The sequence below is a fragment of the Gymnogyps californianus genome, chromosome 19 (genome assembly GCF_018139145.2).
Source record: "Gymnogyps californianus isolate 813 chromosome 19, ASM1813914v2, whole genome shotgun sequence".
In the NCBI taxonomy this organism is placed as follows: Eukaryota; Metazoa; Chordata; class Aves; order Accipitriformes; family Cathartidae; genus Gymnogyps; species Gymnogyps californianus.
Window position 1 is genome coordinate 12,914,469 of NC_059489.1, and position 21,646 is coordinate 12,936,114.

At 47.8% G+C, this 21,646-nt stretch overlaps 1 protein-coding gene across 1 annotated transcript in view; it reads right to left on the reverse strand.

Annotated features, from left to right (window-relative positions):
* The window catches only part of DNAH9 (dynein axonemal heavy chain 9), a 210,588-nt gene that overhangs the window by 89,949 nt on the left and 98,993 nt on the right, over nucleotides 1–21,646 (reverse strand). Inside the window, 3 exon segments of the mRNA XM_050908668.1 lie at nucleotides 6,721–6,840; nucleotides 10,420–10,845; nucleotides 16,579–16,839. Coding sequence (XP_050764625.1) covers nucleotides 6,721–6,840; nucleotides 10,420–10,845; nucleotides 16,579–16,839 — 807 coding nt within the window.

Here is a 21,646-nt window from a genome sequence, read left to right on the forward strand (position 1 = left end):
AGCCTCCTTGAGGTCAATTCGTATACTACTCCCATAGCCTCTCAGACCAAGAAGTCTTTATTGATCTGATTTTCCTAACACTTGTAGAGTGTCTACATACTCCTAATTAATGTCTTGAGGTTATTTTTTATCCACTTAAGTCCTAGGGGGTCTTTTCTTCTCCTTTGCTTGGGTTGCACATTACTGCCAGTTTTAGTACTTAAAGAAATCTCAGGTGTCTTCCACCTCAGACACTAGAAGTCATTGGAATTCTTTTTATTTAGCAAGTAGCAAATTAAAAGCCATCTCATTTGATTACCTTTAGCTCTTTGATAATGAAGGGTAGTGAACAATCATTCCCTATTCACCTTCTGCACACCATTGATGATTTTATAGGCTTCTGTCACATCCATCCCCCCTACACCATCTCTTTTCCAAAATGAAAAGTCCTAATCTATTTCCTCTCTTCACATATGGAAGCAGTTACATACTTCGTTGTAGCTTTTCTAGGTCACCTACAGCCTTCTGAGATGGGATAACCCGCCTGTGTTCAGCGTGCAAAGTGTAGGCACTGATAGATCTGATACAATGATTGTTTAACTTCTGCTTCCTGATTTTTTCCTACCAACTACTAATATTCAATTTGCCTTTCTTCCTCCAGTCGAGTACCATGCTGCTGTTTCTGAGAACTCTCTGCAATGACTTCAAGAGCTCTTCTGTGAGTGATAATACTGCAATTAGGACCTATCAATGTAAATGTATGATTACGGTTCATTTTCCCTGCATGCATTATTTTGCATTTGTCATCACGAAATTTCATCTGCCACGTTAGCACATATCCACTCGCAAATCCACCCATCAGCCATCCTCCCTTTTCTGGTGCACAGATCCCTAAACATTCCCTGGTCCCTGTCCCTTGGATCCTGGAGCATCTTCCCTAGGTCATCTAAAGTTCACGAGACGCCAAACTAAAATTAAGGCATTGTAAAAGTTCGCCTTGCCTTCATCCCCCTGATTCATTTTTCAATCCAAAGCAACACTACCTGTGTTCAGTTAGCTGTATTCTTCATACAACCTCAAATATGTTTATTTCAAAGTCTGGGAATTTATTTCTCCCACAGTCACATAGGTGACACATCTTGGATGTCAAATAAATTGCACATCAGTAAGGGCTGTCAGGATCTACTCCTAGATCAAAGCCAGCGATGAGACAGGAGACAGCGTATATTGCAAAACAGTAAGTTGGCATGCAAGTAGTTCCTTGCATACACTGCAAAAGTGATCCGTTTTTGACAGCAGTAGTAGCAAGCTGTGTGCTTTCTAACCAGGCCTTTAAAAACTGCCAGTGGAACAGGCACTGACATAACTTGTTCTTGTCTGCATTTACAGCTGACTGTGTTCAGTGCTCCCTCAGCTATGACGCCTGCTAGCAGCTCCTCACCACAGCAGCTCTGTCCTGCAACCAGCCAAGCGGCACAGTGCTTCAAGGAACCCAACCGAGTCTCAATTCAAGTTGTTCCCAGGCCATGGGGTGGGGAGGAGGTGTAACCAACATGGCCTGGGACGCAGTGTCCCTGCTTCTCCAGTATTTCTCTCCATCTTATGGCAAGCATGATAAGACTTCACCTCTAAATAAAAACTCTTCTAAGTGAATGGATTCTGTTAAACTACAATACAAATGCTGCAGCTCATATCCCAGCCGCAGGCAGAGACAGCTGATTTCCCAGGGACTGAGTGCTTCTCTCCTCCTCTCCCAACAAGTTGCATTGAACTCTAATAATTTCCACCAGCAGAAGTAACTCTGGCCTTGCCCAGACCTTTAAATCATCCTTGATCCTAATCATTTCCACCATTTTCCATATGATCCACAGTAAGCAGAGACCCCTGGTAATCGTGCATCGCCGGGTGCTGCAGCACCCTGGCAGCATGAGAAGCCAGAGTTACCTTTCTCTCTTTGCAACTGGGCTGGCAAGAGCCACGTTCTCCACCATTAAAGCTCCAACCAGGAGCCCACGGGGCGTTCATTCAGGGATTTTGGTTCCAGACATGAGTTTGAGCTGACAGCCTGTGCTCATCTCCCTTGTGAAATGAGAGGCAGAGTTTCTGGTTTAGTCTGGATGACTTTGCCCATCAGTGGCTAATGCTGCCTGCAGGTCTCGAGGCTTTAATTGACTCCAGGAGCAGGACAGCACACGCCTGCAGTTGTCTGTGCAACATGTTTCTGGCTGCGTTGCAAAAAGTTCCATGCAAGTGGGAGGTCGGAGCCCTCAGTGTGGCAGCAAACTAATCACAGCTCCGAGCCTCGGGCCGGAAAGCTGAAGGTGACAGTCCCTCCATCTACACTCCAGTCCCAAGACAACAGCCATGGAGGGGCTCTGCGGGAAGCGCTGTCCGGGTGGCTCATGCACTGCTGAGGGGGCTGCTATGTTTTTCCATTTTTTCCACTGTTTTTCTGGCACAGTTGGGTAGGGTTAAGAGGGCTGGGAGTGAGGGAGCAGCAGAAAGATAATTTATGAGCTTATTTGCGCATTAGAAGAGCTCCAAACATCACTCAAATCTCTTCCCAAATCTTTGCATTTGGAGACGTGGCAGCAATAGACACTGAACGGGACAGATACCTGTTTTTCTTCTTTTGTTTGCTGTCACTCTCTTTTTTAGACTGTACATTGTTTGGAGCAACAGGAGACTCTCAATGGTGTTTTGTGTGTTTGTGTGTACGTGTGTATATTCATCTCTCAGCAAGCCATAGACAAAACCAGAATGCAAACAATCCCACTCCATCCTTCTTTGCTTTATAAAAGCCCAGGGTTGACACTGGCTTCCCCGAGCTCTCAGTCTCTTATCTGTTATCAACACTTGTGACTATCAGGCTGAAAAATTTACCCAGCACAAGTGTGGCAGATGATGTTTACCAGCTACAGATCAATAAAAAACGTGCCACTTTTTTCTAGCAGAATCCAGGGCATTGCCCAGCACTCATCTTCCTCACTACTGCAAAGACTGTGCCAGTCGTATGATGCTTCAGTTTTGTGTGATCCTAGATGTAGGAATAGAGATTTGCTTCCACCTGGCTCTGCTTTTTCTCTAGTGATGAAAGGAAAGGGTGTTTCAGTCTGGGGGAGAGTACGTCCTGGCAGCAGCCGGGGGGTAGAAGATGACAACATTGGCAGACTACGGAGAAAACAATGTTTAGCCTGTCTCATCTGTGCATATAGACAAACGCAGCTTGGGGAAGCTCTCCATGCTTTCAAATGCAGAGCAAAACTGCTTTCCAGCCTCCCTGGATATCACCTTCGTGAGCACGGGAGGACATGACTAATCATGGCCCCGCTATGGCAATGCACTGTACTTGAGCTGACGTCCAAATTCAATCTAAATGAAAATGGCTTATAAACCTCAGCAAGGACTGGCAGGGCTGAAAAATAACAATTGTATTCAAAGTAGAAAGCCTATACCTGAGCGATGTCCTTTATCTGCTAAAAAAAAAAAAAAAAAAAATCAAACCACCTTCCTCCACCCAGTTCTCTTGATGCACAGATCAGGCTGCACACTAACACATCCTCCTTTTTCCTTTTACTATTTTCAGTTTGCTTCAATGAGAGACTTGAAACCCAGTCACCTAAACACTCTCATTTTAAGTTTATATAAGAGACTGCAATAAGTACGCGAGCGGCAAACATCACCCACTGGTGCCCAGGCAGAGCCGCGCATGGTTTCTCCCATTCGCACACCACGAAATAAGAGCAGGGTGGGAAAAGCAGTTTGTGCATAACCACTTCCTAATTGCTTTAATGGTTTCAAGATTTCAAAGTTTGCTGCTGTGGTTCTCCTGAAGCCTGGGCAGGGAAAGGTTTCTTTCCAAAACCAGACACCAGTGCATCCAAAGCATTTCAAGAGGAAAGAAACAGGGAGGCTTTGAAGCCAAGGCAGCTAAACTGCTATACAACATAAATCATCGAGACTGTGCCTAAACAATGAAAAACATGCTAAGGTATTTAACAGTTAAGGACACAGTCCAGCAGCAGCAAAGCATGTGAACAAGTACTGCTTTTAAGCAGTTGCTGACCCTGAGCCTGTGAGCAGTCCCAGTTAACGAGTAAGGTAAAGAACACGCTCAAAAGCAAATATATTCCTGTTGCTTCACTGAGATTATACCGCCCTTGACACAAACTCAGTGCTATCGGACCACAGACTAATGCATACATCATCGCAAAAACGCAACTGCAACCAAAGAAAGTTTTTCTAAAATTTGATTCCTATGTTTTATCTTGATTTCAGAATCAAATACTTTCTTTTAAAGGAAATGATTAAACTTAAAAAATCATGGAGGAACGTAAATCACAAGTGACAGTCTATCTTGTTAAAATATTCGCTCATTTTGTTTTACAAGGACAATTTTAATACAGCTAAGCCAAAAAAAAAAAAAAAAAAATTCCACAATTTTTCCTTGTCACGATATCACAGTTGTACCTGAATGAAGATTCACATTTTAAGCCAAGAATTCACATGCCAAGCATGCAACTTTAAGAAATCATGTTCTGTTTGTTACAGTGGTACTAATCGAGGTGAAATTAAGCTGTATTCAGTGTAAACCATACACTTACACACACATATATGAAAAGAACTGAAACCATCATGTCTATGTTTCTTTTTCAGGAAATATTTTCTTCTTGTATTTTGTGTTTACTGACTCCTACGTGAGCCACAACCTTCCTCCACATCACATGTTAATCAGGATTTTGTTAGGCTGTGGGAAATACTCGTCCTGCAAAATCTCCCCAGAAACATAAACGGCTCTTTCAAGTGAAAAAGCTACTTTCCTGTCTTAATTAAAGGTTTTGGAAGCATTCAGTGAGATTTAACCTGAAGAACATGAAAGCATAAAACTCCTTTGGTGGTTGCATAAAAAGAGATCTGCATCAGTATAGGAAGGGACTTATCTGCTGTTTGTCTTTGACCCCTTATATCTGAGTATATCACAGTCCTGACGGCATTTGTCTGCAAAGCAGCCGCCTGTGCTACAGCGGTGCTGCACTCCTGTTTTCCAAAGGAGGCATGCAGAGATTAAAGATGAAAGGTTTTTTTAGAAGTTTCCCAGTACCTAAGCATGCAGCAGGTGGACCGTGCAGTTCTTGGGAGCACTTCGATGCCCCACTAAATGCAGCTTTTTTCATGTGTGCATGAAAACCCACCTGAAATCTAAACAGCTTTGAAAACCCAGGCTAAAGCAATTTGCTGAAGGTCATCTAAGAAGGTTTGAGAGTAGGAAATGGAGAAAAGTGGAGAACTGAACACAACTCTCCATGTCCCAAGCAAAAAGCTTAACCATTTGGCTATCTTTCTCTTCTCTGTCTACATCAGGATAGATACAAACAGATACTTTACGTACAAATTACAGTCCAACACAACCATGAACTGGTAAAACAAGCAGAGAAACCTGCATCCAGCATCACTTCTAGAAATACCTTTGTCTTCTGACTTAGCTGCCACCAGCCCCACCAGCAGAAGCAGCCTCAACAAGACAGACTGAGACCAGCCTCCATCCCTGAATATGTGCAGACTGGGCAGGACACTCTCCTGGAGATACAGGTACAGTCTCTTGGGAAAGAGAGTGGTTTGAACACATCATCTCCGCTGCTCCTGGAAGGAAGGGCAGCACAGCAGCCTTTCTTTCAGTGCTGCTACAAGACCGGGCTGCATGGTCACAAGGAAGGAGCCATGCGTTTCAGTGAGTTTTGCCAGGTCTCAGGCAGGAGCCATGTGCCGAGCTGTGCACACATCCCACACCCAAAACAGGGCTGGGCAGGCACTTTACACACCAAGAGCTGCAGGAGAAGCAACGTGGGAGTACACTGCCTGAGTCTGTACTCATAGAAGTCCGTACCGCTGCCTGCATCTTCCCTGCGGGCATAGTGAATAAGATGTTTTAAAAGCATGAAACAATTGGGGCTCTCCACCGAGACGATGTCAATGCTGCCTTTGTGTGCGAGAGGGTGAGCTTGAGTCAGCAGAGCAGCTGTTAGAACCAGCTCCAACCCCACCACCTGCCAGGGCAGAGCTCAAGCACCGGATGGTCTCCTGCATCCCTGTTTCCTTGGTTGGACAAAGAACTGGCTTGCTCCAAGCTAACAGCCAGTGCGAAGCCAAAATACAAAGGTTAAGGGCAATTGCAGCATTGGATGTGAGCTGGGGCTCCAGCAAACAGGGCAGTGGGAACAGAAGCCATTATCTCTCAGTCTCTTATCTACGAAGCAGTGACAAGGGCATTGCCCCCGCAGAGGACTAGGAGGCTGCATATTTTGAAGATACAACGGACTGCGATGCATACCGATGGACTGATAACAGGGACATGCACTGCTTTTTTAGAGCTTTTCACTATTAACTTTTTGTCATTTCAAAACCTGCAAAGCTACTGGCATATTCCCGCCTTTGTTTTTACGATACCTTTTTTGAGTCATATAGTTTTGGCCCATCAGTACTTGATCACGCATTTAAGTAACAAAAAGGAGATGAGAGCTGTGAAGAGAGTATAGCCAGTCTCTTTAAATACGAGCAGTGCCTACCCTGATGTATGAAAACAGCCAATGCAAAATCATTTTCATTACTGAAACTTGCTGCAGTGCAGGAAATGTATTCCAAAAAAATTAGAGGATGTAACGTACTGTGTGCACATGGTTCGTATCTCAGCAGCACCTGATACCTCCCATTCATGCCATCAGAGTCGCATCTGCTGACACTCACCAGTCGATTTGCAAGAGCGATGGTACATGCTGTAGCTTCAGCTTCTTGCTGACATTTGAGTTTGTCTGAAGTGGCCTTCTCAAACTTGGCTGTGAGCTTTCCCAGGTTCTCGTTGAGGCGCTGCACATGGAAAAAAGGAGAAAACAGCAGCACAGTTTTAAGGAACACCCTTCTCCAGAGATGATTCACCCTGCGGGCAGGGCTGGCCAAGCTCCACCACAACTCACGCTGCCGAAGCTGGCACCGGCGGTGCAGCCCCTACACAGTGTTGTGGCATCAGAAGCCAGCGCGGAACAGCCGTGTGCTGTGCTATTTTACGTGCTTGTAACTCACATCCTCAGCACAGGGTAGAGGCAAAGAACACACAAAACTAATTTATTCGGGGCTCTGCCCTGGTGTGAATTTAAACTGGGAAAGGGGATCCCTATGGCCAAGTAGCAATGACTGGTGCTATGGCTGAGCAATGAGCAGGGCAGCTAAGAAAACAGAATTTTTTATTTCCTGATGCTGCAGCCCCCTTGGTCTCAGTCCAGTCCTTGAGGCTCTGCTGATTCACCAAGTTGTGCTCAAATCCCCAAGGGGCTCCTTGAGCAGCTGGAGGTATGCTTGAACCATCTCCAAGCCATACCTCCCGCACCCTGTTCTAGAAGGAAATATAACAAGTAAGTCAAATAAATTGTTCTGCTCCTGAAGCCGCCTGAGCATGTGCCATGGACACTCCTGCAGAGGAGCCCAACCAGCCCTAGGTGGGACCATCTCACATGCAGGTCGGCTGCAAAGTGCTTTAGGGCTGAGAAGGGGCCAAAAGAGCCCAAACCACCTGGAGAAAAAGAAAAAGAGCCCTTTGCTTGGACAGAGCTGTTCACACTCTAGTCTAAAACAAATCAACGGCTCCCACAAGCACTTGGAGCATTTCACTTCTGATAAGGGAAGTAATAATTGATTTTTATCTGCACCCAATGCAAACTGCTTAAGGCTAAACTGCTTGTAAATCACTTTAACACTGAGCTACACACTAGAAACAAACCTGAAAATGAAAAAGGATTATATTAGAGGTATCTGCAGCTCTCCTGGATACTGGAAAACAGAAAGCAGTCTCTCCTCAACCTGCCTTGGAATTAATAACACAAAAAGTTTCTGTCTCTGTGTGCATATGAATGTATGTGCCTACATACACTCATATATATAAAATCCCATTACAGAAGCACGATCTGATAAATGAGTATCTATGAGCTATGAAGAACAGGTCACACCTGCAGTACCCCACCAGCCACACTCCACGGTAACACACAAATACATCTGTGTGCAACTGTGAGCGTACATCTTGCTTCTACGTCTACCCTCCCCAGATTTGTAGCAACCTTATTTCCCAGGCAGACAAAGGAGAGGGAAAGGCGCTTAGTATTTCTGCAATCAGAATAGTCTCATTTATTACTAAAAATGGCTGTGTGACAGCTCGGGGCCTGGTTGTGAGCAGGTATGAATCAGCCTCGCATCAGTGAAGCTATCCAAGATACACCAGCTTGATAAGCAAGGATATACCTCCACATCCACCCCCACGCTGAGCAGTGTATCATTACCCATCTGCAGAGGGGAAAACTCACCTAAACCAGTCAGTTTTGTAAGTGCATGCCAGGGGAGTACCAGTAATCTCCCCAAAGATTGCCATTTTCTTTAACAAAATCCCACTTCAAAAAAAAAAAAAAAAAAAGAAAAAATAAAAGCTCAGGCATTAAAAGCTTTGGAAACGAGCAGCATAAAGGGATGAAAAAACTTCACCAGCGCTGTATTTCACATCTGAGATGGGAGAATTAGAGGCTAAAGACCTCTAAATCCATCCCTGCTTCAGGTGCTGTGCCTGCCCTCCTTTCATCTGCAGCAGGAAGGGGCTACCAGAGAGTTCTGGAGGTTTTTTTATATTTTTAGTTAAAAAGTGTAGTAAGCATTTTAAGAATAATAAGCCTTAGGAGGCATCAAAAGAGTTATGTGTTTTCTCACATGAAGATGTGCTGCTGGAAGAGATGAGTACTCAGACAAGCTCAGCTGGAGGGACCGTGCTGCCCCTCTCCAGGTGCATATCTCAAAGCCGCTGTCCTGGTTTCGGTGGGACAGAGTTAACTCTCTTCTTAGCAGCTGGTACAGTGCTGGGTTTTGGATTTAGTGTGAGAATGATGTTGATAACACGCTGATGGTTTAGTTGTTGCTAAGTAGCGCTTATCTTAAGCCAAGGACTTTTCAGTCTCCCATGCTCTGCCAGCAAGCAGGTGTGCAAGAAGCTGGGAGGGAGCAGAGCCGGGGCAGCTGACCTGAACTAGCCAAAGGGGTATTCCATAACATGGAACGTCATGCCCAGTATATAAACAGGGGGGAGTTGGCTGGGAGGTGCGGATCACGGATCGGGAATTAACTGGGCATCAGTCAGCGGGTGGTGAGCAATTGCATTGTGCATCACTGGGTTTTTTTTTCCTTTCTCCCCCCTTCTTTTTTTTGTTATATTTCTTTTCATTACTATTATTATTATTATATTTCATTATTACTATTGTTAGTATTATATTTTACTTTAGTTATTAAACTGTTCTTATCTCAACCCACGAGTTTTACTTTTTTTTTTTTTCCCTCTTTCCTCCTCCTCACCCCACTGGGAGGGGGAAGGGGGAAGCGGCTGCGTGGTACTGAGTTGCTGACTGGGGTTAAACCAGGACAGTCGCTTATTTAAAGACAAATCTGTCAGCCTGGCTGCTAGCACACCTTGGCTATTAACAGGGATTTTGCACAAACTGTGGTGTCAGTACGAAAGCACAGCCACAGAGGATCCTTCACTCACGAAGAGGGATCCCAGATCCACAGCACCTGAAAAAAAGGCAGGTTTTGGAGTGCAAGCGGTGGCTGCCCACATCGGGAGGGACCTGGAGAACAACAAGTGATGGGACGCTGCGCTGCCGTCTGAGGGACGGGCTGGTGTGGTCCCACCGGGCTGGTTTCCACACTTTGCTATTAGCGGGTATTGGCCAGGGAGGCAGGTGGGGAGAAAAGCAGTAGGTCTTTTAACATAGAGATGATTTTCTGAAGGAAAAGGAGAAAGGTTAGAAGCTACTCTCTGTAGAAATACACTTTTAATCACACAGTAATTTCTTCTATTCAGTGATTTTTAATTTATTTTTTTTTTAAATAGTAAAAATCTAAATAAGGATAATGCATAAGATATGCTGACAGGGCACCATGCCATGACAAATTATTAGGCTTCTACTAAAGCAGTCGTCATCCTGCAAAACATGCCCATCACCAGGGACTGAGCGCGGGGAGCGAGCCTAGCACAGCTCTGTGCTACCAGCACTCTGAATCAGCCTCCGGTTCCTCTTCCCTGCCCCTGTGCAGAACACCAGGAACATACTGGTTTGAGATAATGAGTTTTCTGAGGACCCATGAGTAGAGGTAAATTACATTTTAAAAATCAAGTAGGAATAGTAAGTATTAATAATTAGCTTTCCTCTTAAGGTGTAAGCAAGGCTGGAGAAGAACAGATGAAATATAGAAAGCAGCAATAAAAGGGGTAGAAAAGACTACAATCTACCAAATCTTTGGATTCCCACCCCGCCCTTAAAAATACACGAGTGCAGAGAAGCAGCTTTCTCCAAAGCAGAGGATTTCTCCCCAAGCAGTGACTGGCGTGATCGGTCCCACCAAAGGGCAAGCACTTACAGCAATTTTGGCCTTGATGCTGGCCAGCTTGTCCTGGGCAGCCGCCAGCTCTGCGTTGGCTTTGCTCAGAGCCTGCCGCTTCGGCTCCACGTCGCAGTACACCTCGTGGAAGCGCACGATGTTTACCACCCAGGAGCAGAGGCCGGCGGCAGCATAGGACTTGGTGGTCACGAATTCAGGTTTAAACTTGGGGTCTTGTAAATAGGGCTGAAGGGCTTTGAGGCAGTTCTCATGGATGTTCTCCTTGTCGAACTTGATCAAGGAGTCCAGGAAGCCATCCACCCTGGCCATGGCGGCTTTCGCTGCTTTCCAGCTCCTGTCCTTGGGAATCTTTCCTCCCGGCGCCATCAGCACCATCACTGCCGCGGTGACGTTGCTGACGGCTGAAGGTGGCGACCCAAAGGACCTCAGCTCTGTCAGATTCTTCTGAAAAGGGGAAAACAAGGTTGCTAGACAAAAATGAATGAGCTTTCTTTTTACGTTGCCACTAACAGAGTCAGCCTCCCAAGCTATCAATCTGATAAATTGGGTTTCTCTCGGCCTGAACATCGCTGCCTTTAAATGACCGCTATGCATGTTTACAGCACGTGCTCAATTCCCTGCATCCAGCTCCTTATATCCCACGCAGGACCAGCACAGCACAGTGTTCCTCCCTGGACTCCCACCCTTTCCCTGCTGCCAGCCCTTCTGCCTGGGGGAGCAGGAGGTTTTCTGCCCTCTCAGAAGATCAGGATAAGGAAAAAGGAAACCTTTCCAAATAATAACCTCTATAAATAGCCCCCAGCCCCTCTAAAACTGCCTTGCAGATCTTCCCTTCATGCTCAACTACTGCCTGGGCCAGACACTCATGTGTTAAGGTCTTGTTGAATTATTTGTGTGCACCCATGTCTCCACAGGGCCATCATCCAGCCCAAATTTAGGTGCTGTAACCAAGCACCTTCAGCAGGAGAGCAGTTATTGGGGTGAACAGGCAGTGCCCCCACAACAGTCAGCTGATCTCTGGGGACACCCTTGTCCAAGGGGGAGTTCCCACCTCCTCCACTACCAACACAGGCAGTTTTAGCGAGTCTCTAATATTAAGTGGGAAGAATCTTAACCTAAGCAAAAAAAGCTGAACTGCAGAGAAGCACACATTTCCTAACACACTTGCAACTGCGGCAACAACGCGATGCTGAGGGTTTGATCTGCTGACACTGAAAATCCTCTCTCCATGCACGTGCGAGTTAGCTTTTGCATAGGAAAAACCAGCACAGGTAAATCAGCTGTTGTCAGATGACACGCTGTTGTCAAAACAAGGATAAGGGCTGTTTCAACACCAGTTTAAGAAAAATCTATGAACTTCTGTCAGTTCCTCTTTCTATCAGTTTTGAATAGTTTTGAATCTATATTCTTTGATATTCCGTTTCTATCAGTTTCTGTCTATGGAAGCAAGGAGGGATAGTCTGGTACTTTTGAGCATCCCTTTTTGGATAAAGGTATCTGCTATGAATCCATTCCTAATGTGTCTTTGCTTGCTTTTAGCTTTTGTTAATAATCGAGCTGATAGAGACAGGCGCTTGGGAGCTGTGTGCATTTCCAGTGTAAAATGTCTCTAATTAACATGCTTAATGACATGGAGCCAACCGTGAGCACAGACGAGCGCCTCAACATGCCCTCCTCCGTCCCGAGCGCCCTGTGCAGCTCAGCCGGGAGCAGCACGTACTGCGTGGTGTAGTAGTGCCCAGCCCCGTGCGTGCTGGGGGCTGGTGCCCGGGCGGGCTGGGAGGGCTCTGGCAAAACAGCCTGTGTTTAATAGCCTGCATCTCAGTGGAAATGGGATGCTGAGCTGGTACCGTTGCTTTTTCCCTAGGAGGTGAGCACTTTCATGACATGAAAGGAACAGTGACGCTACTACCCTGAATGGGAGGGAGGATGATGCTGTCGCAGCCAGGAGATTGAGGAAGACCTGGGCAGCATGGGGTGGCCAGTTTCCTTCCTTACTGCGAGAGTCTCTGGCACCACGGGAAGAGGACAAGCCAGGTGCATGGTGAGTTCCACGCTGGTGAATGTTGGGTACCAGGTAAAAGGAGCTCTGCCCTTTTCCCTGATGGCATCAATCAGTTGCATTTTAACAAATCACTCTGAATTCTTCTTCTGCACACCAGAGTATCCCCGGGATGGAAACCAGACAGGACACTGACACAGAGTGCCACCTGCCTCAGGAACACCAGCCACTATGGCATGCTCAAATGCCTCTGGACCATCTCCAGGGGATATTCCTTGCAGGCAATTGCGTGGAAAGTTCCTTGCTTTGATATTGTCACTGTCTTCTGCTCACTGTAACCTCTGCAGAGACTGAGCAGGACTGGCCAAGCACCATCCTCCTTGCCAAGGGGGCACAAACTGCCCAGCTGGCTCCTCAGGACAGCGGCTGCCTCCTCTTGGGAAGTGCTTTGTGCCAAGCAGAGACCCACCGGCAGGGGAAAGCAGTCCTGGAGTCCGTGTGCCATGATCTCCCCGTTCCTAGCCCCCCAAAAAGGAGACGAGGATGCTGAAACATCAGATCCACTGAGCCCCATGTCCTGCAGTCCTTAGGGCTCAGGGGATGCGGATGCTAGGAAAGAGCTCAGACACACTCACAGGGCAAGCAGACAAACTGCACTGTAAGAGGTAAAATGGCATTTTTGTCTCCAAAACCTGATTTCCTGAGTTTTCAAACTCACTATCAGGTCTGGGTTTGCATTTTTTATTTTGCAGGTACTCTGTGCTGGGTCTATCATAACATACGTGTCATTCATCATGGTCCATATAATAACTACCTTAATTATTGTTTTAATATATATATAATTATCTCATATATGTATATAATTACTGCTTTTTAACACCTTAAATAGCCTCTCAATTTGCCGCGGGCACTCGTATTGCCACCAAACCCTGCAAAAGGCATTAACGCTAAAGCAGAGGACACAAGTGGCCACAGCAGCTTCCCCCAGTGCGGCCACTGCCCAGCCGAAGCTGGGCTGAGCCAGCCTGCGATCGCTTCTTGGCTCAAATGAAAAGAAGGAAAAGAAAAGTTTAAATTGTGAGGAACACACAGAGAGCCACACAGCCCTGGGGAACTCAAATGGGCTGCCACTGCTGCAGATGCCCACACCGGAGGTTAACACCTCACTAACTGCCACCCCTTCCTTGCTTTGCCTCGATGGCTCCATCCCTCTGGGAGCAACGGGTCCACCCATGGCTGCCTAATGCTCCTCCATTCCGCTCGCGCTCCTCCGTGTCGCTCTCCTCCTCTCCTCCAGCTGCAAATCTCATGTGGGACCTCTGACCTGCCAGGAAAGGCTGATCCCTTGGGTTAGTTCCCTGTTAATCCTGGAAATGGCAAAAAAGCTCCCTGGCTCATTCCTTGTGTGGACCTCGGATCGCCTCCACATAATGCCACGGGCAGCCCACGTGCCAGCCCGGTCCCCGCACAGCAATGGCAGAGGCGTGTGGCCTTAGAGCAGCTGTCTCATCCAGGCAAGTTGGGCTTTTCACAAAACTCATCCCACCAAGGGCAACTGGCTGGCTGCTGACCAGCCTCACTCATCCGTTGCCTGGGATTAATGCAAAGGCATCCCCTGTTGCTTCCCTCTCCACACAACCTATCTGCAAAGCATACAAGTCCGAATGGACATGGCTGCTCTTCTTTCAAACTAGCAGGTGACACCAGCACAGAAACGTCCATGTATCCACATACTTACTGAGCTCCTTGATAGCTGACTATATCTATTTATTACTGCATTCTACTCGACAGCTTTTCTCACTGTTTTCCCTATTAATGTTGCATATAACAGTGCTGTCCAAGATGACTTGTCTAAGAGGTCCAAGATTGTCTAAGATGACTTAGATAATTGGGGAGAAACTATATATACACGAAAAAATTACTGATTCATGTCAGCAAGCAGGTCAAGCTCTCTGATGCATCTCTGATCAGAAGGTAAAGGAGACCATGCCTTCTGGTGCTCTGTTATTGCTGCTTTACTGGTCCCTAGAGAAAATCCCAGCATCTCCCTAATCTTTGCCTAATGAGATATTCTACAGCTCCAGCATGAAACCAAAACTAAGGAAGAGGCAAATATTTTCCCTTTGTACAGTTCTTTCCCTTCCAGGAACAAGAGATGAAGCAACACATCTCTGCAGCAAAGACACATGTTTCCTGAAAGATAATCAAACAGAAAACCCATTCCTGATGACTCGGAGTTGCTTTCCTCTCCCCCAACAGAGCTATGATTGAGCCACAGTTTGAGACACGATTGAGCCATGCCTTGCTGTGATCGTGGGAATAACTCTGATTTTCTAGCTGCACGTGGTGTGTGGCCACTGCCCAGGGTGCAGTGGGAGTTTGCTGCTCCAGGATGCTGCGTGAACTGCAGACCAAGATAAATTGTAAGTATGTGTCTCTGGGGCACATCTCAAAGTGCCGGGCTCCAAAGGGGAGCTCCTGGAGCACCCTTGAAGGAAAAACTTCACAAGGTACCAAAAGCCTTCCCTAAACCAATCAATTAGTCTCCTGCAGTCAGAGCAGTCCTTATCTCCTGGTTATACATTTCCCCAGTTGCATCTTCCTTTGGAGTCACCTTGCTGCGGCAATGTATGGCTCTACCCAGAGGTCACCCCATACTTGGGACCCAATTACGCACCACCTGCAACAGTGTCCTGCCCAGCCCAAAGACACTGCTGAAGACCAGGTCTTCTCCCCACGTGAGAAGCCCCGGTACTGGATAAATGCAAACATGGAGTGAGACTTCTGTGCCAGCACTTGTTATTGTGTCAAACCAAAAGCCACTCCATGAGGGCACCTGTGGAGCCAAGCTGTATGTATCAGACGTTGAGCATCACACTCAACAAGACCTGAGGAACATCTTGGACAAAGAGAGGACAAGGCAAATCCCACCCCGATACAGCTGGAGAAGATCAGTCCAAACCCTCAGGCCACCATGTTTTGTCCCTACAACAGCAGGGAACTCATGAGGGAAAGAAGGCCAGAGGAGCCCAAGAAGTCACCAACCCTCCCCACTGCACCTCTGGATCTTTGACCCTTCTCCCACCTTGTCTTCTCCCTTGGCCAAGCAAGGCATTTGCCATGCATTGCAGGAAGACCCTTGCCCCACTGTGCCGCAGACTCGGAGGGGGATGTGAGCCTTCCCATCACAGATCTCTTTCCAAAGCAGGAGATGGGTCAAGTGGGAACTCGGAGGACGCCCATGCTCCCTGCCAGCTGCAGCCACAAACTGCCAGCCCCACACCCACCAACACGGTCTGCGGGGCTCACACGAGATCTGTCTGTGCAACGTTCTCAGCACCAGCTATAGTGCTGGTGAGAAAGGCTCACGGAGTAGCTGGGTGTGAAATCTGCCTTGTTGGTATTTTGGAGTGCTCTCAGCGCCCGCTGTGCTGATTGTGCGCTTGCGCAGAAATACCCCAAGCAAACAGCATTGATTCTGTCTCTCACTGAAAAGAAGGGGCGCTCGGGCTTCACCCCGCCTGTCCTGCAACACCTCCTGCACCTCTGCTGTCACCAGCAAAGGGCACAGTGCTCCTTGCTACAGGACCCTCAGGACAGCTGACAACCAGTCATCCTGAGAGCACTGGCAGCTTCTCCTGTCTCCCCTCCTACAGCTTCACTCTCTGCAGCTCAGGGGGAAAAACCTCAGAAAAGTCTGGAGCAAGATCTGGCCTGTGCCCCTGTCCTGGAGCCCAGCCCTCCATCCTGCGTGTCCTCCTCCACACTAGCAGACAGGTCTGAGCCAGAGACAGTGCTCAGGCAGCAGGACAGAGCTACAGAACTGGTGATCCCTCTGAGACACTCTTCCCTGGGTCCTGAAGGAGGGTGACAGTAAGGTGACCTCCCCTTCCTTGTGGGCAGGACGAGAAGAAGTGAAGCCAGACAACAGTGGAGAAGAGGTGCAAACGAAGCACCCACCTCCCGTTCCTCCTGCTCTCCATGGCCATGAGTAAAGGGTAACTTGGTGCAGCCTCCTGGCTGCTCCGAGTTACACCAGGGACCAAGTATGCACTAGCTGGGAAGAAGCTGGAGGAGGGTCAATACAATGCCCCAAAACTTGGGCCATCAGATGACACTCTTCCCTCACAATGCAGAGGGGCGATACTGGATTCCCATGGGAATCTTCATCCTACCTTATTGAGGGTGTTCAGAGCAGCCTGGGCAGCTGCCAGGGCAGGCTCAGCTTTGGCCAGGTCTTCCTCACAGTCCTTCTGTTTCTGCTCGACCTCCTGGGTGATAAGTGCCACTTTCTGCTCCTCCTCATCAGCGACTGCCTTTTCCCTGCTCACTTTCTCTGTCTCCACTCCCACCACCTGGATCAGCTTGTCAGCATCATCATTCTTCTGCTTCAGCTCCACTTCTTGGACTGCCAGCTTGGCCTTCAGCTCATCCACCTAGAGGGAAGAAACACGTGTGGGAGCATGGACACTCACCAACTTGCTCCTCGCCCTGCCTAGCAGCACGGGCTTACACTCAAGTGGGGCTGAGCAGTACCCAAAAGCACGGAGGGCCTGTGTGTAAAGCAAGCAATGCCCTGGTAGCACAGAAAAGCAGTATTTCTAGCTGTTAGCAGGATACTGCTGCTCTCCTTTGCTCATGGTTGCTTGTGTCATACGCATGGTCCACGCACGGGAGCAGCCTGCTAGCAGTGAGGAACCCTAGCAGGGGAGAAACTAGCACCAGCAGGATGAGCTGCTAAGGAGGTGTCCTGGTTTCGGCTAGGACAGAGTTAATTTTCTTCCTAGTAGCTGGTATAGTGCTGTGTTTTGGATTTAGTAGGAAAATAATGTTGATAACACACTGATGTTTTCAGTTGTTGCTAAGTAGTGTTATACTAAGTCAAGGATTTTTCAGCTTCTCATGCCCAGCCAGCAAGAAGGCTGGAGGGGCACAAGGAGCTGGGAGGGGACACAGCCAGGACAGCTGACCCAAACTGGCCAAAGGGATATTCCATACCATATGACATCATGGCCAGTATATAAACTGGGGGGAGTTAACTGGGAGGGGGGATCGCGTCTCGGGAACTAACTGGGCATCGGTCAACGAGTGGTGAGCAATTGCGTTGTGCACCACTTGCTTTGTATAGTTTAATTCTTTTAGTATTGCTATTGTCATATTATTATTATCATTATCATTGGTTTTCCTTCCTTTCTGTCCTATTAAACTGTCTTTATCTCAACTCACGAGGTTTTTTTTTTCCTGATTCTCTCCCCCATCCCAGGGGTGGGGGGGCAGTGAGCGAGCGGCTGCGTGGTGCTTAGCTGCCGGCTGGGGTTAAACCACGACAGGAGGTTGTCCCACCCCTGCTCACTGCATCTGCTTGGAAACTGGACAGAGGTACCAGGGCAACACGAACGTCGCTTTGAGCAGGATCCAATGGGAAGGAGGTGGAAGCTTTCATTTCAGGTATTCTTGGGATTATTTTTGTACAGCCCAGGAGTCTTGCCATGGACCAGGCATTTGCAGGAAGCTTCTCTCATTATAAACCTAAATACATCCAGCCTTGAACATGAGTTATGATGTTACGTCACATTCCTGGGAAAGGCGGCGTGCATGTGCTGTGCCCGTCTGTTTTGTGGTGGAGATGACGTGCTATAATTCAGCTACACTTTCTTTCGCTTCTCAACTTTGACACCAGCAGAACAGAGCACATGGTATTTTGCCACGTGCAGGTTTTGAGGAGGACCTGTGCCCCAGGAGCCAGCACTCCCCGAGCCGCCTGCTCGCCCAGGCACACCCTGCCACTCACCCACCCCTCCATCCCGTGCCCCACACACGGCAGAGGCAACACAAGGCAGAGGCAACACCCCATCAGTTCCCTCGCAACCATCAAGTCCTACAGACTTGTGACAGGAAGGGCATTTTTCACACCAGAAAGATTACAATTGGGATCTGCTGACAGGTACAGCCCTTGTCAGAGGTCCGAGGCTCAAAGGGCTTTAAAATGCTATGTCAAATGAGCTTGAGAAGGGATCTCCTGTTCAGCCGGTAGCCAAGAGGCATGGCAGTGGTGGCAGCTCCTCACCCACTGCTCCACTGAGCAGCTGCTCACACCCAGCAAGGTAGGAGCCCACTCCAGCAACAGGCTGATGCATTTGCATGGTGGGGGAGCTTGCACCGGCTCTCACTTGAAGACAGAAAGTCTCTTTGTAAAAGCACCCATTTCAATGAATTTACACAAGTTCTGTGCAGACCATGGAGTTTTTCACTTTCCTGCTGTCAGGCTCATAAAGGATTGCTTAGAGCTCCTGGGGTACGTCTTTACTTATATAAAAATACTTACCAGAAGGGAAGTCAGACACTTGCTTTTGTTGATAATTCCATTTTTATACCAGAAGAGAGAGCACAGTTTGCAATCTTATAAACTGACACTATTGACATTCGGCATCAGCTTCAAGTGGACAGTGGTTTCTTAGGAGTCTCTTTGTGCACTTCATCCATTGTCATCTCCTGCTGCCTGGCACTACAATGCCGTTTTCACCAGGACAAAGATGCAACTGTAAATCCAAATGACTCTGGGCTCACAGGAGCACATAATCCCTTCAGTCGGCAAACTCAGCGGCAGCTTCTTGTTCAGCTCCACTTCTTCGGGGATTGCAGGAAATTGAAGTGGGAGGCTTCGCTGATGGCAGATATGGCTTGTGACCTTCTGCCCAAAAATCAGTAATCATGTGCTGGATACATATACGAATGGGAGCTTTAGGGGTTTACACAACCACAACAAAACAAGCAAGGGATTAAAACCCACTAGCACTCAACAGCACTACAAAATGAGCAGATGTAAACTCAGCCCCCAGCTCAGCCTGTGAGAACAGAAAATGCCCTGACAAAACCTGCTTTCAGCCAAGCACATTCAATAATGGAAGGGTAAATGACTTGCTATATCATTGTCAGGGTTTAAGAAAAGCAAGAAATTCAGTTAGGGCTTTGCCTGAAAGAAATATTTGGAAGCCCAGAAGTATATGTTACTGTGAAGGCCCCTGCCCAGCTGGGCTTGGGTTACACATTAAATTCCCAGTGGGAATGGTGCAAGTCAGAGCTGTGATGTGTATCCTGAGGCTCCGCTGGACCCTCTGCCAATAGACCACGTCATGTCTGGGGGACATACGGTGACCTCCAGCCTCCCTTACCTACAGCAGGTTTTTGGAACATGAAAGGAAACGATCGTGTTTCCCCAGTGAGGCTAAAGCTAAAACGCAGTTGAGCAGGGACAATTTAATAGTGTTTGTGCAGTGGAAAGAGAGCAACAGGAGCTACGCCTAAATAACCAAACTCACTGTCTTTAGTGATGTCCTGGGGGTGGCACAGGGAATGTACATTTATGAACTTTACTCTTCCAGTTTCACGCCCTCAGCACAGCAAACAAGTTTCCTTAATGCTATACTCGCATGCACAACAAAAGCAGTCTGTCACATCCATTTCTGCTCCCTTCCCACACATCCTAATGCCCAGATATAAAAATGCCTGGTGAGACATCAGTGAGCAGGGAGGCCTCACGCCACCGCTTTCGGGAAGGCACAGGCACAGCAGAAACCGTAAACGTGTCCCCATCAATGGCCTGTGGAGCCATCCCTGGCAGAGCAATGTTAGGAATAAAGGCATGAAAACTTCTCCTCTTTCTCCAAAAGTCACAGTAATAGAAGGTACTCAAACTTCCCCTCTCTCACACCGAAAAGGACCTTCCGTCCAAAAAGGATGGCAGCTTGTACACAGAGCTATTTTCTGTTTCTTTGGACAACCCAGATGCTTGTCATATTTCCAGCCATTAAACTACACTTCCAAAACCCAGAGGTGGCCAAGCCTGACCACCAGTAACATGTATTATCTCAGGGTGTGCAGAAAACCTCCCCAGCACAGCTCCCATCTTCTGTCCTCTCACAGCCCAGAACTTCTCCAACAGTCACACACAGTCTCCCTCCTTGCACTGACACCTCCCATACTCCTAGTCCGCCCTATGAAAACCAGCGGTGTTATACACCATCAGAGCAGGAGCAGGGCCATCTGCTATCCTGTGAGTGTATTTCCAGGTTGCTCTTCCCTGGTCATTCTTGGGTTAGCTCCACAGCACTCCTGGTCGGGGCTACCAACAATATCCCAGATAACGCCATGACGTAACAACATCACATGCAAAACACCATGATGCAGAAGGAGAACAGCATGGAAAATATTATCATGTCATACAATGCCTGTTCCTTGGAGCTGGTGCTCAGATGGAGAGGACGAAGACTGATGGAGACAAATAAGAGATGACAACATTCTGGAGACTGAAGCCAGGAAGCCCTATTGATCTGGCCTCATGTATTGGGTTTGCGTGGCAAGGTTTTGGTAGCGGGGGGGCTAGAGGGGTGGTTTCTGTGAGAAGCTGCCAGAAGCTTCCCCCATGTCTGACAGAGCCAATGCCAGCTGGCTCCAAGACGGACCCACCGCTGGCCAAGGCCGAGCCTATCAGTGACTGTCCTGGTTTCGGCTAGGACAGAGTTAATTTTCTTCCTAGTAGCTGGTATAGTGCTGTGTTTTGGATTTAGTAGGAAAAGAATGTTGATAACACACTGATGTTTTCAGTTGTTGCTAAGTAGTGTTTATACTAAGTCAAGGATTTTTCAGCTTCTCGTGCCCAGCCAGCAAGAAGGCTGGAGGGGCACAAGAAGCTGGGAGGGGACACCGCCAGGACAGCTGACCCAAACTGGCCAAAGGGATATTCCATACCATATGACATCATGCCCAGTATATAAACTGGGGGGAGTTAACTGGGAGGGGGGATCGCGGCTCGGGAACTAACTGGGCATCGATCAACGAGTGGTGAGCAATTGCGTTGTGCACCACTTGCTTTGTATAGTTTAATTCTTTTAGTATTGCTATTGTCATATTATTATTATTATCATTATCATTGTTTTTCCTTCCTTTCTGTCCTATTAAACTGTCTTTATCTCAACTCACGAGTTTTTTTTTCCTGATTCTCTCCCCCATCCCAGGGGTGGGGGGGCAGTGAGCGAGCGGCTGCGTGGTGCTTAGCTGCCGGCTGGGGTTAAACCACGACAGTGACGGTGGTAGCGCCTCTGTGATAACGTATTTAAGAAGGGGAAAAAAACTGCTGCGCGACAGCAGCCAGAAGAGAGTGAGAATATGTGAGAGAAACAGCTCTGCAGACACCAAGGTCAGTGGAGAAGGAGGGGGAGGAGGTGCTCCAGGCGCCGGAGCAGA